Source organism: Phaseolus vulgaris, chromosome 3 (genome assembly GCF_000499845.2).
Source record: "Phaseolus vulgaris cultivar G19833 chromosome 3, P. vulgaris v2.0, whole genome shotgun sequence".
Classification (NCBI taxonomy): Eukaryota; Viridiplantae; Streptophyta; class Magnoliopsida; order Fabales; family Fabaceae; genus Phaseolus; species Phaseolus vulgaris.
The window spans coordinates 5,013,256-5,032,346 of NC_023757.2; the positions used below are offsets into that span (position 1 = coordinate 5,013,256).

General features: G+C 36.6%; 1 protein-coding gene and 2 non-coding genes across 3 annotated transcripts; 1 reads left to right on the top strand and 2 right to left on the bottom strand.

Annotated features, from left to right (window-relative positions):
* Positions 1-1,929: 1,929 nt before the first annotated feature.
* TRNAT-AGU (transfer RNA threonine (anticodon AGU)) lies at positions 1,930-2,003 on the bottom strand. The gene has a single exon. It is a non-coding gene; the product is annotated as a tRNA-Thr (tRNA).
* Positions 2,004-11,656: 9,653 nt separating this feature from the next.
* Positions 11,657-11,730, bottom strand: TRNAT-AGU (transfer RNA threonine (anticodon AGU)). Its single transcript has one exon. It is a non-coding gene; the product is annotated as a tRNA-Thr (tRNA).
* A 1,889-nt stretch (positions 11,731-13,619) lies between these two features.
* LOC137839003 (uncharacterized) lies at positions 13,620-15,295 on the top strand. Its single transcript, XM_068648133.1, has 3 exons — positions 13,620-14,516; positions 14,564-14,899; positions 14,942-15,295. The coding sequence occupies exons 1-3, from the start codon at positions 13,620-13,622 to the stop codon at positions 15,293-15,295; spliced, it is 1,587 nt and encodes a 528-aa protein (XP_068504234.1).
* Positions 15,296-19,091: the final 3,796 nt, after the last annotated feature.

Consider the following 19,091-nt stretch of genomic DNA (forward strand, 5'->3'; position numbering starts at 1 on the left):
GTCTTTATTAACATAAGTATTCTACATCTCTTCAGGTACACAAGTGTTCTCCACCTCTCCATGAAGTAAGTATTAAACACCTCTCTTAGAAGCAAGTCTTAATCTCCCTCTGAGACTAAGATCTCTCAACAAGTGAGAAAAACAATCTCGAAAAAAAAAACAAACAGTGAAAACTCACAAGGTAAACTTCACACAATGAAAGATTTACAATATAAGGCTCACTCCCCAAACTATGAGTGCTATAAATAGCATATGCGAAATATTCTCTCAAAACACTAATACAATGAAGGCTAAATATCATTTGCAATGATCTGTATATCCTTGTATGCTTCGTTGTTGTGTTGTTCATCTTCAAGATCTTTATATAGTCTTTAGATGTTTGATATGGAAATCCTTGATATTGATTAATTCTTTTGCGTCTTACACGTTGAATGTGATTTGATTTGTTTCTCTTCTTGTTCATTTGTGAACGTTGATCCATCAATGAAGTGATCTAAGGGTATCCTTTAATTTCATGCATTGTTTCTCAATTTCTTTCTCTTTTGGGAAAGTTGATATAATTTATTTGACGTTCCTTGAATCTCGCTCTCAAAAGTGTAAATTTTTCTCTTCACTTGGTCACGTACTCATTTTTCACACATCTTCTTAAATCAGCTCTTTCTCTCACTTGTTCTCTTTTGTGATTTCTTTCTCTTGTTATGTGTAACAACTTAAATGTTTTTAATTGTATTCTACGAATCTCGCTTTGTAATAACTTTGTTGTATCCATTTGACGCTTGAAAAAGGAGATTTGTTCTCGTTCTCCTCTACGACTTAATTGTTAATAAAGTAACATTAGGAAACTTTTTTATTGTTAGTGATTTAATATTTTATCTCAGAGCAAATATATCTCTGAATAACAATTTCTTAATATATGAAATATCAGATGAATTATCAATACATTCCATTCTTATATATTAATTTAAAACACATAATCAATATATTCAAGTTAATCATCCATATTAAATATCTTTCATTATCAGTCATAATTTCTCATGAATATATTCCACACAACATTTTCAAACACATATTTAAATCTCAATTAAATATAGTTGTGTTTTTACAAAATATCTTTCATATAAATATATTAATTAAGCTCATAATGTTTTCAATATATTGAAAAACGTAGTCACAAGATATATTTGTTGAAACTTGTTTGAAAATATTCTAAGGTTTTAATTAAACACAACGTTTTGATAAATATGATTTGTATAACTCAACATAATCAAAATACATTTAGAACACTTGAATAACACATGTAAAATTGAAAGGATTAAGTATGAAAACTTCTATGTCACCTGTTCGTCCAACACATAATCTTTGTCTACTACGTTCATTCGATCATCGTCTGGTATTGTAAGACTCATACTTTCTTGCATGCAACGTTGCACAGTTTAACAACAACGTCTTATGTATTTTCCTTTTAAACACTTTGTGTTTAGACTTCGTCTAACATATGATTTATACATCCTGTTGCGTCTAAGATATTCTTAGGGTTTTATTAGTTTTTTGTTATCATCAAAACATATATGAAAGTTTTTCTAAAGGATTCGTCTAAAACTGAATCATCTAAACACACAAACTGTGTTCTTACAAAGCTTTAAAGACACAAAGAAATTTCAACAAAATTTTAGCACTTGCAAATTATGATTCTTTTGTGTAGTGTTATCTTCGAAGCATACTTTTATACTCCTTTATCTATTCGTTGAGTAGCTTTGAACTCTCTTATTTTTTTTTCTTCTTCTTCTACTACCGTCTGATGAGCTTTTATGTTGAGAAGCTTTAAATGTCCTACACAATTTTCCTAATTGTTGGCAAAACTTATCTTTCTCAATTACAAAACCTTTTATTTTAATGCACATTGTTGGTAAAAGAGACTTATTTTAGTGTTGCTTTCATTGAGAGTTGAACTCAAGACCTCCCGCTTACTAAACGGGTGCTCTAACCAACTGAGCTATGAAAGATTTTATCTTTCAATATTTTAGTGAATCTACTGAACATTTATTTAAAGTAACACTGAGAAAATACGAAATAAATTAAAAATATATAAAAGTAAAATAAACAACGTAATCAAATTTTATTATTTGATCACAAATACCAATTTTCTAAAATCACGGAAGAAAATAAGATAACCAAAATCATGAATAAGAAATTAAAGGAGAAACAAAATTTCCATTTAGTTAAACATGTATAAATAAAAGTCAATGCAGCCAGAACCAACCATAAAATAAGATACAGGAAATTTAATCTGTAAAATAAAATGAAGAGATATTTTTAATTAGAGATCCAGATCAATTAAAAGTTGATAATTAATAAGGTTTAATCTATAAATTTCTTTTATCAATTTTGAATTGAGAGTGGCAAGAAACCCACAAAATAGTCCATTTTGAAAAAAAAAATTGTAAACCTTTCTGAATATATTTTATTTACATTGGAAAAATTGCATAAGTGTTTCAATTTCAATTTAAACATGGGTTGGATTCATACTTCATAATAAACCCTCTAAAAATAAATAAATAAATTGAGAATGTAAAAATATTACAAAGTGGACTTTAAGTCTAACTCAACCCCATAAAACCAGTGAAGTTTGCATCCATTTATATATCATGAAATGCTCTAATCTCTAGTTGATGTGGCACGTCGAGAGTGACAACTCGTGCATGAGATAACATATTATGAGTGATATGATAACGGCCTAATGACAGATGACTTGATAAACTCAACAAGTATTCGCTAGGATAGGCTTTAAATGACTCTGATATTATATTACGAAGTGAACTTTAAGCCTAATTCAACTTCATATTACGAAGTGGACTTTAAGCTTAATTCAACCTCATAAATCTGAAAGAGGATTTCCACCTATTTTGCTAAATTAGATTCTATTTTAGAAATTAAAAAAATTATTGGTATCTAAAGTAGTTTTAATTATTAATAAAATTTATAAATGGGTTTCTAATTAGCTACCAAGGTTTTAACTACCACAAATCTAAAGAATTTGATTTTTAAAACCTTTGTACCTAATTAAATATCAATATAGAAATTATTTATTGATAATAGAAAGTACCATAGATACCAATAATATTTTTAATTTTCACATCTAATTTAGTCAATATAGTGACTTAATATTTTGTATTTTTAAAATTAATTTCTATTTAATAATTTTCTTTTAATAAAAAATAATAATTAATCATCCAAATGAAGAAATTGCCCTTAATATGCCTTAAATGGTGGGAGATGTTTGTGCCATGCATATTGTTTTGGGTTTAGAATAGTAGTTTCCATATAATGACAAAAAACAAAATATAATTAACCCCATAATTATCAATTGTGTGGAGTGGCTCCGTCCTATCAAAATGATGAGAAAAAAGTAAAGTACATTGAGATTAACTATGAATGTATCTTGATTGTGTTGGAATTTATAGTTGAAGAAAATTAGAAAAAATATATCAAACATTGCTCAAAAACCTTATTCACATTATTTTATGTAAATCCAACAAAGTTTATATTAAACATTGTTTAAAAGACTTATTCACATATAACGTAAGTCTAGCAAGGAAATTATTAGAAACTTCCAATTAAAAAAGTAGAATATTACAATATATTAAGTTTTGTATGATATCTGATTTGTTACTAGTGACACTTTTATTTTTGTAATAACCTCTGATGAAAATGTTTATGTACAATTTAAACTTGTCTGTAGTGATACAGATTTTGATTTAAGGGAGTATGTTTTTTTTTTTTTTTATATATAAATTAGGTTACTTCTAAAACATTTTTTTGAAAACATTTTAGGAAAACATATAAGAGAAACTTCTTAGATTCATTTGGAATATAATGAATTACTCTTGTATAGAAGGATATAAATCAGACTTTAAACTAAAATTTCATGAAAGTGGCATCTCTTAACGTTATGATTTCATTCCGTATAAGTTGCAAATCATTCACCATCTATAAAGTTATGAATATCATTAAAAATTTTGTTTTGTTGAAATTTTAAAGCTCAATCTCATTATAAAGTAGTATAAAATACTTTCTCACATCATAGGAAAATAAATAAAAATTGATAGATATCAAATTTAGTGCTAACAGAATATTAATAAGTCATTTATTCTTTACCCATTTGAACATTCTTCACTTGTTTGTTTTTCATTGGCTTTCTAATATCATGTTTCTTCTTAGGAATTATAAAAGGATTTGCTAATTTTTTTCTGACTTGACATAATCTACAAAAATTGTTTTATTCTTATGCTGTTGTTTTTCCATAGTATGCCTCAACTATGCATGTTTATACTTTTCACTTGAAGTTTTATTCTTAACTACAACTTTATTTTCAAAGGGAATCATATGAGTTTGGTTTCTTCCTAAAGTAATGTTAGACATGAAGTTTTGCTCCGATATGGTAATATTAACGGTTGAGCTAATGAGTTTTTCTCCAATGTGATGATGATATTAGGCAATAAACTAATGTTTTTTTCTCTAACTTGATGATATTAAACTATGAGCTAATGAGTTTTTCTTCGACATAATGATATTTTCTTTTCTAAATCCTATATCATTTTTATTATGCGGAGGCTTTAGTGCTTCTTAAGAGGATATTTAGAGATTTCTCACATAACTCTGATTGTGAGATTATCTTTCCTAAAGTAGAGTTTTATTTTTTTGGATCATTGTTATTTATTTCTAATTTTTGTTTTCCTAATTTTTCTTTTAGTAACAAGAGTTTCTTTTGTGTTTCTTCTAGCTTAGCATTTTTATCTTTTAGAGCTTGACTTAATTTTTTATTTTCTTCTTCTATTTTATTATTAGTCTTAAAGACTTCTAGATTTTTCTTGGTTAAACTATCTAGTTTATACTGGTTCACCCTTCACTTGGGCTACATCCAGTCCTCTTAAGCAACCAGCTTAAGAGTCTTTATTAACATAAGTATTCTACATCTCTTTAGGTACACAAGTATTCTCCACCTCTCCATTTAGTAAGTATTAAACACCTCTCATGGAAGCAAGTCTTAATCTCCCTCTGAGACTAAGATCTCTTATCAAGTGAGAAAAATAATCTTGAAAAAAAAAACAAACAGTGAAAATTCACAAGGTAAACTTCACACAATGAAAGACTTACAATATAAGGCTCACTCCCCAAACTATGAGTGCTATAAATAGCATATGTGAAATATTCTCTCAGAACACTAATACAATGAAGGCTAAATCATTTGTAATGATATGTATATCCTTGTATGCTTCGTTGTTGTGTTGTTCATCTTCAAGATCTTTATATAGTCTTTAGATGTTGGATATGGAAATCCTTGATAATGATTAATTCTTTTGCGTCTTACACATTGAATGTGATTTGATTTGTTTATCTTCTTATTCATTTGTGAACGTTGATCCATCAATGAAGTGATCTAAGGGTATCCTTTAATTTCATGCATTGTTCATCATATTCTTGTCATCAGACGCTAAATATGGCAATACCTGCTTTGATTATATTCTTCTTGTCTTTGAGCATTTGAAATAATTTGAATTGTTTCTTTTTTATCTTCTTATGTGAATGTTAACCCTTTGAAACTCGTGACTTGAATCTTCAATCATATCTTTGCCACAAATATTTTCACGGTAATTACCTTGGAAGCTGAGTATGAAAATATTTGCTTTGTTTGTCGCGTCACATGTTTTCTCAATTTCTTTCTCTTTTGGGAAAGTTGATATAATTTATTTGACGTTCCTTGAATCTCGCTCTCCAAAGTGTAAATTTTGCTCTTCACTTGGTCACGTACTCATTTTTCACACATCTTCTTAAATCAACTCTTTCACGTACTAACTCTTTAACATATCAAACACTGAAAAAGGAAAGTTATGGCTTGCGTCTTTAATGCTCGTTCTCACTTGTTCTCTTTTATGATTTCTTTCTCTTGTTATGTGCAACAACTTAAATGTTTTTAACTGTATTCTACGAATCTTGCTTTGTAATAACTTTGTTGTATCCATTTGACGCTTGAAAAGGAAATTTGTTCTTGTTCTCCTCTACGTCTTAATTGTTCATAAAGTAACATTAGGAAAAAAAAATTTATTGTCAGTGATTTAATATTTTCAATATCTCAGAGCAAATATATCACTGAATAACAATTTCTTAATATCTTGAAATATCAGATGAATTATCAATACATTTCATTCTTATATATTAATTTAAAACACATAATCAATATATTCAAGTTAATAATCCATATTAAATCTCTTTCATTATCAGTCATAATTTCTCATGAATATATTCCACAAAACCTTTTCCAACACATATTTAAATATCAAGTAAGTATAGTTGTGTTCTTACAAAATATCTTTCATATAGATATATCAATTGAGCTCATAATGTTTTCAATATATTGGAAAACATAGTCACAAGATATATTTGTTGAAACTTGTTTGAAAATATTATAAGATTTTAATTAAACACTGCGTTTTGATAAATATGATTTGTATAACTCAACATAATCAAAACACATTTAGAACACTTGAATAACACATGTAAAATTGAAAAGATTAAGTATAAAAACTTCATTGTCACTTGTTCGTCCAACACATGATCTTCGTCTACTACGTTCATTCGATCATCGTCTGGTATGTGTAAGACTCATACTTTCTTGCATGCAGCGTAGCACATTTTAACAACAACGTCTTATGTATTTGCCTTTTGAGTACTTTGTGTTTAAACTTCGTCTAACATATGATTTATATATCATGTTGCGTCTAAGATATTCTTAAGGTTTTATTAGGTTTTTGTTATCATCAAAACATATATGAAAGTTTTTCCGAAAGGATTCGTCTTAGACTGAATCGTCTCAATACACAAACTGTGTTCTTAAAAAGATTTAAAGGCACAAAGAAATTTCAGCAATGGTAGTGTTATCTTCGAAGCATGCCTTTTATTTAGGCTTATAACAAGTAGTCGTTGCATTCCCTTATCTAGTCGTTGAGAGGCTTTGAACTCTCTTGATTTTCTTCTTCTTCTACTACCATCTGATGAGCTTTTATAAATGCCATGACATGCAACATTAGTTTTTATTCTCTTCTTCACACAATCTCTCTAATAGTTGACAAAACTTATCTTTCTCATTAACAAAACCTTTTGCTCTAAACAATATTAAAAGTGCATATTATTCAAAAAAATAATTGACCCAAATTAAAAAATAAAAAAAAATTAAAAAGTGCTGCAAACCAATCTAAGAAAAAATTACTTACTTTAGTGATGCTTTCATTGAGAGTTGAACTAAACGGGTGCTCTAACCAACTGAGCTATGAAAGCTTTTATCTTTTAATATTTTAGTGAATCTACCGAACATTCATTTAAAGTAACACTGAGAAAATACGAAATAAATTAAAAATATATAAAAGTAAAATAAACAACGTAATCAAATTTTATTATTTGATCACAAATACCAATTTTCTAAAATCACGGAAGAAAATAAGATAACCAAAATCATGAATAAGAAATTAAAGGAGAAACAAAATTTCAATTTAGCTAAACATGTATAAATAAAAGTCAATGCAGCCAGAACCAACCATAAAATAAGATACAGGAAATTTAATCTGTAAAATAAAATGAAGAGATATTTTTAATTAGAGATCCAAACCAATTAAAAGTTGATAATTAATAAGGTTTAATCTATAAATTTCTTTTATCAATTTTGAATTGAGAGTGGCAAGAAACCCACAAAATAGTCCATTTTGAAAAAAAAAATTGTAAACCTTTCTGAATATATTTTATTTACATTGGAAAAATTGCATAAGTGTTTCAATTTCAATTTAAACATGGGTTGGATTCATACTTCATAATAAACTCTCGAAAAATAAATAAATAAATTGAGAATGTAAAAATATTACAAAGTGGACTTTAAGTCTAACTCAACCCCATAAAACCAGTGAAGTTTGCATCCATTTATAAACCATGAAATGCTCTAATCTCTAGTTGATGTGGCACGCCGAGAGTGACAACTCGTGCATGAGATAACATATTATAAGTGATCCGATAACGGCCTAATGGCAGATGACTTGATAAACTCAACAAGTATTCGCTAGGATAGGCTTTAAATGACTCTGATATTATATTACGAAGTGAACTTTAAGCCTAATTCAACTTCATATTACGAAGTGGACTTTAAGCTTAATTCAACCTCATAAATCTGAAAGAGGATTTCCACCTATTTTGCTAAATAAGATTCTATTTTAGAAATTAAAAAAATTATTGGTATCTAAAGTAGTTTTAATTATTAATAAAATTTATAAATTGATTTCTAATTAGCTACCAAGGTTTTAACTACCATAAATCTAAAGAATTTGATTTTTAAAACCTTTGTACCTAATTAAATATCAATATAGAAATTATTTATTGATAATAGAAAGTATCGTAGATACCGATAATATTTTTAATTTTCACATCTAATTTAGTCAATATAGTGACTTAATATTTTGTATTTTTAAAATTAATTTCTATTCAATAATTTTTTTAATAAAAAATAATAATTAATCATCCAAATAAAGAAATTGCCCTTAATATGCCTTAAATGGTGGAAGATGTTTGTGCCATGCATATTGTTCAATAATTCTGAAAAAAATATTAAAGAATAGTAGTTTCCATATAATAACAAAAAAAAGTATAATTAACCCCATAATTGTCAATTGTGTGGAGTGACTCCGTCCTATCAAAATTATGAGAAAAAAGTAAAATACATTGAGATTAACTATGAATGTATCTTGATTGTGTTGGAATTTATAGTGGAAGAAAATCAGAAAAAATATATCAAACATTGTTCAAAAACGGTTGAGCTAATGAGTTTTTCTCCAATGTGATGATGATATTAGGGAATAAGCTAATGTTTTTTTGCTCTAACTTGATGATATTAAACTATGAGCTAGTGAGTTTTTGCTTCGACATAATGATATTCTTTTTCTCTAAATCCTATACCATTTTTATTATGTGGGGCTTTAGTGCTTCCTAAGAGGATATTTAGAGATTTCTGACATAACTCTGATTGTGAGATTATCTTTCCTAAAGTAGAGTTTTATTTTTCTAGATCATTTTTATTTATTTTTAATTTTTGTTTTCCTAATTTTTCTTTTATTAACAAGAGTTGCTTTTGCATTTCTTCTAGCTTAGCATTTTTATCTTTTAGAGCTTGACTTAATTTTTTTATTTTCTTCTTCTATTTTATTATTAGTCTTAGAGACTTCTAGATTTTTATTGGTTAAACTATCTAGTTTATACTGGTTTACCCATAACTTGAGCTACATCTAGTCCTCTTAAGAAACCAACTTAAGAGTCTTTATTAACATAAGTATTCTACATCTCTTTAGGTACACAAGTATTCTCCACCTCTCCATTTAGTAAGTATTAAACACCTCTCATGGAAGCAAGTCTTAATCTCCCTCTGAGACTAAGATCTCTCACCAAGTGAGAAAAATAATCTTGAAAAAAAAAAAACAGTGAAAACTCACAAGGTAAACTTCACACAATGAAAGATTTACAATATAAGGCTCACTCCCCAAACTAAGAGTGTTATAAATAGCATATGTGAAATATTCTCTCAGAACACTAATACAATGAAGGCTAAATCATTTGTAATGATCTGTATATCCTTGTATGCTTCGTTGTTGTGTTGTTCATCTTCAAGATCTTTATATAGTCTTTAGATGTTGGATATGGAAATCCTTGATAATGATTAATTCTTTTGCGTCTTACACATTGAATGTGATTTGATTTGTTTCTCTTCTTGTTCATTTGTGAACGTTGATCCATCAATGAAGTGACCTAAGGGTATCCTTTAATTTCATGCATTGTTCATCATATTCTTGTCATCAGACGCTAAATATGGCAATATCTGCTTTGATTATATTCTTCTTGTCTTTGAGCATTTGAAATAATTTGAATTGTATCTTTTTTATCTTCTTATGTGAATGTTAACCCTTTGAAACTCGTGACTTGAATCTTCAATCATATCTTTGCCACAGATGTTTTCACGGTAATTACCTTGGAAGCTGAGTATGAAAATATTTGCTTTGTTTGTCGTGTCACATGTTTTCTCAATTTCTTTCTCTTTTGGGAAAGTTGATCTAATTTATCTGACGTTCCTTGAATCTCGCTCTCCAAAGTGTAAATTTTGCTCTTCACTTGGTCACGTACTCATTTTTCACACATCTTCTTAAATCAACTCTTTCTCGAATGTTGTACTAACTCTTTAACATATTAGACACTGAAAAAAGGAAAGTTATGGCTTGCGTCTTTAATGCTCGTTCTCACATGTTCTCTTTTATGATTTCTTTCTCTTGTTATGTGCAACAACTTAAATGTTTTTAACTGTATTTACGAATCTTGCTTTGTAATAACTTTGTTGTATCCATTTGACGCTTGAAAAGGAAATTTGTTCTCGTTTTCCTCTGCGTCTTAATTGTTCATAAAGTAACATTAGGAAAAAAATATTTATTGTCAGTGATTTAATATTTTCAATATCTCAGAGCAAATATATCACTGAATAACAATTTCTTAATATCTTGAAATATCAGATGAATTATCAATACATTTCATTCTTATATATTAATTTAAAACACATAATCAATATATTCAAGTTAATAATCCATATTAAATCTCTTTCATTATCAGTCATAATTTCTCATGAATATATTCCACAAAACCTTTTCAAACACATATTTAAATCTCAAGTAAGTATAGTTGTGTTCTTACAAAATATCTTTCATATAGATATATCAATTGAGCTCATAATGTTTTCAATATATTGGAAAACATAGTCACAAGATATATTTGTTGAAACTTGTTTGAAAATATTATAAGATTTTAATTAAACACTGCGTTTTGATAAATATGATTTGTATAACTCAACATAATCAAAACACATTTAGAACACTTGAATAACACATGTAAAATTGAAAAGATTAAGTATGAAAACTTCTTTGTCAGTTGTTCGTTCAACACATGATCTTCGTCTACTACGTTCATTCGATCATCGTCTGGTATGTGTAAGAGTCATACTTTCTTGCATGCAGCATAGCACATTTTAACAACACCGTCTTATGTATTTGCCTTTTGAGTACTTTGTGTTTAGACTTCATCTAACATGTGATTTATATATCATGTTGCGTCTAAGATATTCTTAAGGTTTTATTAGGTTTTTGTTATCATCAAAACATATATGAAAGTTTTTCCGGAAGGATTCGTCTTAGACTGAATCATCTCAATACACAAACTGTGTTCTTACAAAGATTTAAGGCACACAGAAATTTCAGCAATGGTAGTGTCATCTTCGAAGCATGCCTTTTATATAGGCTTATAACAAGTAGTTGTTGCATTCCCTTATCTAGTCGTTGAGTAGCTTTGAACTCTCTTGATTTTCTTCTTCTTCTACTACCATCTGATGAGCTATTATAAATGCCATGACATGCAACATTAGTTTTTATTCTCTTCTTCACACAATCTCTCTAATAGTTGGCAAAACTTATCTTTCTCATTAACAAAACCTTTTACTCTAAACAATATTAAAAGTGCATATTATTCAAAAAAAATAATTGACCCAAATTAAAAAATTAAAAAGTGCTTGCAAACCAATTTAAGTAAAAAATGCTTTCATTGACAGTTGAACTCAAGACCTCCCACTTACTAAACGGGTGCTCTAACCAACTGAGCTATGAAAGCTTTTATCTTTTAATATTTTAGTAAATGTACCGAACATTCATTTAAAGTAACTCTGAGAAAATACGAAATAAATAAAAAATATATAAAAGTAAAAGAAACAATGTAATCACATTTTTTTATTTGATCACAAATACCAATTTTCTAAAATCACGGAAGAAATAAATAAGATAACCAAAATCATGAATAAGAAATTAAAGGAGAAACAAAATTTCAATTTAGCTAAATATGTATAAATAAAAGTCAATGCAGCCAGAACCAACCATAAAATAAGATAAAGGAAATTTAATCTGTAAAATAAAATGAAGAGATATTTTTAATTAGCGATCCAAATCAATTAAAAGTTGATAATTAATAAGGTTTAATCTATAAATTTCTTTTACCAATTTCAAATTGAGAGTGGCAAGATACCCACAAAATAGTCCATTTTGAAAAAAAAATTGTAAACCTTTCTTAATATATTTTATTTATATTGAAAAAATTGCATAAATGTTTCAATTTCAATTTAAACAGGGGTTGGATGCATACTCCATAATAAACCCTAAAAAAAATAAAAATAAATTGAGAATGTAAAAATATTACAAATATTTGTTCGCATGGACGTCGGCCGACATGCCGGGATGAGCCCGGATGTCATCACCCATTGATTGTCAATATTCAAGGAAGCCCGCCCGATCTCTCAAAAGAAGAGGGACTTGAGCGACGAAAAACGACTCGTGGCGTAGGAGGAGGCCGACAAGCTCCTGTCGACCGAGTTCATAAGGGAGGCCTGATACACGACATGGCTGGCCAACGTCGTCATGGTCACCAAACCAAACGGTAATTGGAGGATGTGCGTCGACTATAGAAACATCAACAGCGCATGTCCGAAGGACACTTACCCCCTCCCGAACATTGACCGACTGGTGGATGGGGCGGCCGACCACAAAATTATGAGCTTCCTGGACGCTTACTCTGGTTATAACCAGATAAGCATGCACCCGAGGGACAAGGAGAAAACGACCTTCATGACGGCCGACGCCAACTACTATTACGAGGTCATGTCGTTCAGCGTCAAGAACGTAGGGGTGACCTACCAGCGCCTCATGGACAAAATCTTCAAAGGCCTAATCGTCGGGCGGTAGAAGTGTACGTGGACAACATAGTCGTGAAGTCCGACTCATTCGATCAACATCTGAAGGACTTGGACGAGGTCTTCAAGGCCTTAAGGGGAGTCAACATGAAGCTCAACCCCGAAAAATGTACCTTCGGGGTTGAAGGAGGAAAGTTCCTAGGCTTCATGCTCACCCACCGGGGATAGAGGCCAACCCCGACAAGTGTTAGGCCATACTCAACATGAGAAGTCCGAACAGTGTGAAGGAGGTGCAACAGCTCCTAGGGCGGCTGACCGCCCTCTCTCGGTTCGTCCCCCGCCTGGCCGAGAGGATGAGGTCGATGGTCCAGCTGCTCCGAAAAGGCAAAAAAATCGCTTGGGACGACCAATGCGAGGAAATCTTCAAACAATTCAACGAGTTCCTCACATCCTCGACCGTCATCTAAAAGCCGAGACCCGACCACCCGATCCTTGTATATCTGGCAGTCTCGGAGGAAGCAGTCAGCGCTACCCTGGTACAAGAGACCGAGGGCGAAGAGCGACCGGTGTACTTCGCCAGTCGAACCCTCCACTCGGCCGAGACCAGGTACTAGATGATAGAGAAGGTGGCCCTCGCTCTAGTCCTCACTGCAAGACGGATGCGCCCCTACTTCCAAAATCACTCCATAATTGTAAGAACCGACTACCCTATTTTTAAAATTTTGTCTAAGCCGGACCTTGCAGGGAGGATGATAGGATAGTCAGTCGAACTCTCTGAGTTCGACATACGCTACGAATCGAGGGGCGCCATCAAGTCTCAATGTCTGGCCGACTTCTCGGCCGAACTGACACCACTACCCACCCGATGTGGACGGCTTCTCAAATAAAACAGTCTGTGGAACGGGAGTCGTCCTGGAGGGGCCAGGCGACCTCTTCCTGGAACAAGCCCTCCAATTCGGATTGGACGACCAACAACCAGGCCGAGTACGAGGCCTTGCTCGCTGGGCTAAACCTAACCTACGACATGGGAGCACGCGAAGTCACATGCAAAAGCGACTCCCAAGTGATGGTCGGCCAAGTCAATGGAGAGTTCGAAGTTAAAGAGCCTATGCTGCAGCGATACTACCACGCAACCAAAAACAACATCGCCCGCTTCAGCAAAGCACCCTTGGAACACATACCAAGGGAGGACAACAAAAGGGCCGACATCCTGTCCAAGCTTTCGGTCACCAAGAAGAAGAGCCACCAGAGGTCAGTCATACAAATATGGCTGAGACACCCAAGTGTGACTGAGGCCGAGGTCGAGTGTCTGGCTATAGAAGAGGTCGAGGCTGAGGCCGACAACTGGATGACACCCGTCATTCCGTACCTAACGGCCGGCACGTGCAAGGCCGACCAAGAAAAGGCAATGAAGCAACAATGCGCCCGGTACACCATGATCAACGAAGATTTGTACCAGAGAGGTTACTTGACCCCCCTGCTAAAATGCATCACCAACAAACGGGCCGAGTACATTATGGCCGAGATCCATGAGGGGATCTGCAGAAATCACGCCGGGGGCGAGGACGATGGCCGCCAAGGTCTTAAGGGCCGGTTACTACTGGCAGACCATACAGGGCGACTGTGCCGAATACGTGAAGAAATGCGCCAAGTGCCAAGAGTTCGACCCCCTCCACCGCATCAGGCCGGAAGAGCTGCACAACATCATCTCTCCATGGTCGTTCTCCATTTGGGGGATGGACATCATCGGCCCCTTCTCCCCAGGGAAAGGGCAGACTAAGTTCCTCCTGGTGGGAGTTGACTACTTCACCAAGTGGATTGAGGCCGAACCCCTTGTCTCCATCTCGGCAAAAAACATGCAAAACTTCGTATGGAAGAGCATTGTCTGTCGATTCGGCGTCCCGCACAGACAACGGCCGACAGTTCATTGACCGAGGCCTACAGTCCTTCTACGACGACCTGGGCATCAAGTCCATCACGACCTCGGTAGAACACCTTCAAACCAATGGACAGGCCGAGGCCGCCAACAAGGTCATACTTAACGAGCTGAAAAAGTGGTTAGGCAAGGCAAAAGGCCGATGGATCGAGGAACTGATCGAGGTACTCTGGGCGTACAGGTGTACCCCCTAGACTACCACACAGGAGACACCCTACAACCTGACATACGGGACCGAGACCATGATCCCGGTGGAGGTGGTCGAACCCACCATACGACGACAGATGTTCGACCTCAACCTAAACGGGGAGAGCCTAGCGGTCAACCTCGACTTGGTAAGTGAGTTTCGTGACCAAAGCAGAATGCAGGAGGCCACCTGCAAAATCCGGGCGTCCAGACGGTACAACACAAGGGTCCGGCCGAGGAGTTTCCAGAAGGGCGACCTTGTCTGGAGAATGCGCAGCGATGCGAGAAAGAATGAATGGAAATTTTCGTCGAACTGGGAGGGGCCTTTCCGAGTCCGAGAAGTCGCACAAGGGGGAGCTTACCATTTAGAATGACTTTCAGGCAAAATTGTACCGAGGACGTGGAATGCCACGCACCTCAAGTTCTATTACAGCTAAAGTCAATAAAATTACGCACTTTTTCCTCACCCAACCAGGGAGGTTTTAACGAGGCGTTCTCACCAAAGTGTTGGCACTATTCTTCTGCAACTTCTCGGCTCGGCATACCCTGCCGAGACTGACCACCCAGACTTGCTCGATTAACATCACAAGTACCGGCCGACCGCCACCCACAATTGCTCGATTACCAAAGCAAGTAATGGCCGACCGCCAACCACACTTGCTCGAGTAACATCGCAAGTAATGGTCGGCCGCCACCCACACTTGCTCGATTAACATCGCAAGTACCGGCCGACCGCCACCCACACTTGCTCAATTACCATCGCAAGTAATTGCCGACCACCAATCACACTTGATCGATTACCATCGCAAGTAATAGTCGACCGCCAACCATTAATGAAAACCGACCGCCATCACACTTGCTCGATTACCATCGCAAGTATTGGCCGACCACACTTGCTCGATTAACATCGCAAGTATTGGCCGACCGCCAACCAAACTTGCTCGATTACCATCGCAAGTATTGGCCGACCGCCAATCACACTTGCTCGATTAACATCGCAAATAATGGTCGATCGCCCAGTCTTATTCAACTAAGAATCACAATTAAATGGCCGACCGATCATTTCTTACTTGCTCGATTTAACAATCGCAATTCATGACCGAACGCCCAAATTATACTTGCTTGATTTAACAATCGCAATTCATGGCCGAACACCCAAATTATACTTGCTTGATTTAACAATCGCAATTTATGGCCAAACGCTCAAATTATACTTGCTCGATTTAACAATCGCAATTAAATGGCCGAACGCTCAGGTATACTCATTAACATCACAGTCAATGTGGCCGACCGCCTGATTCAACTAAGAATCACAATTAAATGGCCGACCGATCATTTCTTACTTGCTCGATTTACCAATCGCAATTCATGGCCGAACGCCCAAATCATACTTGCTCGATTTACATTGCAATTAAATGGCCGAACGCCCAGGTATACTCATTAACATCACAGTCAATGTGGCCGACCGCCTGATTCAATTAAAGACCGACTCGTTAAACTTGTAATTTTTTATGCAAAACAAAGTCATTATGAAAAAAGGAGTAAGGCGATATATTAAAATGCGGAAAGGGGTGATACATCAAAAAGCAAAATAAGGAGACCACACCCCCGCCTCGGAGGAAATCAAAAGCAAGAAAGGGCCACAACCCAGCCAAGGGCGAACCTCTACGCACTCACCCTCCTCGGCCTCAGCCTCCCTACCCTGAGCCTCGGCCTCCCCCATCTCGGTCCCGGTCGGCTCAGTTTCTTGTGCAATCAAAGTAGCCACCTTAGAGCTCAGAATCAACCGACTCCGGTAAACCTCGTAGTCGAGGTTGAAATCACCGGTGGCCGGCGGCCCGCCATAAAGCACGTGGGCCTGACGCACGGCGCAATAGAAACATTTCTTCAACAGCTCCTCCGATTCCTCGAAGTTCTGATCAAGCTCTGCCTCAACGTCGTCCTTCGCAGCCTAAAGGGCGGCCAACTCCTCGACCGAGGATGAAAGTTTCTTCTTTCCCTCCTCAACCAAGTTCTTAACCATGGCATTCTCGGCTGCCACCCTCAGCATCTTTGCCTTCTCCGTCGCCAAGAGCCACTTCGCCTCAGCAGCCTCTCTCTGGGCGATCTCCCTCTCGACCCCCTCTCGAGCAATCTGGGCCGAGAGCTCGTTGTTGGCAGCCAACGACTGCTTCAGATTTGTGGAAGCCTCGGCCAGTTGATGCTCCAACAAAGACACGTCCTCGGCGCGACGGTCTTGGCCTTGGATGCTGTGCTCCACGAGGACGATTGAGCGACATACGAGCTCCAGGCCGCTCCTCAGTAGGTCCGTAGGGGAGACGCCTCGGATCGACTCCCGAATCTCCTCCGAGAGTGCCACGCGAACTCTTCCCATAAACTGCAGGCCACCCCTAAGAGGTTGAGAGCCGACACCCGGCCATCGGCCTCGGCATGCCCAGACATGCTCTCCACATGCCGAGGAGAGGTCTCAGCCGCCACCACTTCTCGGCGAGGGGGAGGGGTCGGTAGAGATCCGAGGGAGTGGGTGGTGGCTGCAATATTCCCACCATCCCTCAGACTCTTCTTGAACTTTTGAGATGGGTCGACCACGCTCTTCCTTTGAACCTCTTATAAGAGGCGGCAAAGGAGTCAAACAGCATGGTCCCTGTCCGACCGACCAGCGAGTGCCAAGAAGCCTTTTTAGCGGGATGGGAGGTGTAATAATATAAAAAGGAGGAGGGGGTAGGATGAAGGCGCATTACGTCACACAACAGGCGAAAGGCCTGAAGGGACGCCCAGGTGTTTGGATGAACCTGGGTGGAAGCCACGTTGAGCACCTGAAGAACGTCCATTGTAAACTCGTCGAAGGATAGAGATACGTGAAGATTCGAGAAAAAGCATATATACATATAAAAAAAGGGGGGACCGGCATCCGGTCACCCCATACACACTCTCTCGGCCGACCCGCAGGGCACAATGCTGAAGTAATGAGAATGCCCGCCCGGCTTTAACACCGAATGCTTGAGCAAAAACTCGATCACAACATCCTCGGTGTCATAGCTGGACGACATCTCAACTACCCTAGAGTCTACCCAGCCAAGATCCTCAAGAGGGACGACCATCGGAGGATAACCCTACCGATCCGCAAGAGGGGCAACCAGTAGAGGGGAGTCCGACCGATCCACGGCGATGGTCGGATCAACCCCCCTCACGACCTCTACCTGGGTGGAACCTCGGCCACCCCGACCGACAAAGAGTCGGCGGTAGAAGAAGAAGAAAGAGAAGAAGTGGACGAAGAAGAAGAAGAGGAAGAATGTCCGACGGGTGAAATGGGACGACCAGGAGGAGAAAGAGGGCGACCGGGAGGTGAAGAGGTACAACCGGACAAAGAAGATGTAAGCCGAGACCGGCTCGACATAACTAACCTTTTTTAGGATGGACGAGAGGCCACTCGGCTATCAGAGCAATGGGCGAAGGATCGCTCGGCTATCAGAACAAACTCACAAACACAAATGCAAGGTCTCGACACTGTAGTAGACCCCTATTTATAGGACTCATGGGCCTCGGAATTCAAAACGATGAACAAATCTCAACCATTAGATCTCTTAGATCTAACGGTCCACGAGCTTTCCCGCCCGAAAAAACCCTTCATCAATGCACATCACGTCACGCCACCTGAGGTCATGTCACGCCACCTAGTCACGTCGAACCTCGAGAAACGAAACAGCCGCACGACCAAGGGAGACCGATCGACACCATCATTAAAAACTCATCGGGCACACCTAACCTATCTGCCCTCGAGCCTGGGGGGCAAGTGTATCGGTATGGGCGAGGCCGACCCCTGGTCTCCCTGCCCGAGACCCACCTGGCTGCCCGAGACCTGACCAAGACCAAAGGAAAACTGGCCGAGACTTGATAGACTTGGCCAAACGACGAGGCCAACGGTCTACATGGCCGGGACCCTAGAAGACTTGGGCGAAACGACCGAGACCATGGAGATCTGGCCGATGGCCGGCTCATACCAGGAAAACTTGGCCGAACGACCGACCCCTATTACCGTTAACACTCAAACCGAGATCAGTAAAGCTAATCCATCATTAAGAATTAGGTGATACAACCCTAAGCGGTATCCACCTTGATAGACGGGCCCAACAAGGTAGGCCCATTAGAATAATATCAATAGCATGCATC

What these genes read in the sequence shown, in the direction of transcription:
- LOC137839003 (XM_068648133.1), top strand. Translation starts at nt 13,620, where the DNA reads ATGTCTGGCCGACTTCTCGGCCGAACTGACACCACTACCCACCCGATG. An exon ending in CACAACATCATCTCTCCATG is followed by an intron (nt 14,517 to 14,563) that starts GTCGTTCTCCAT and finishes CCTTCTCCCCAG; the next exon opens with GGAAAGGGCAGACTAAGTTC. An exon ending in GGATCGAGGAACTGATCGAG is followed by an intron (nt 14,900 to 14,941) that starts GTACTCTGGGCG and finishes ACTACCACACAG; the next exon opens with GAGACACCCTACAACCTGAC.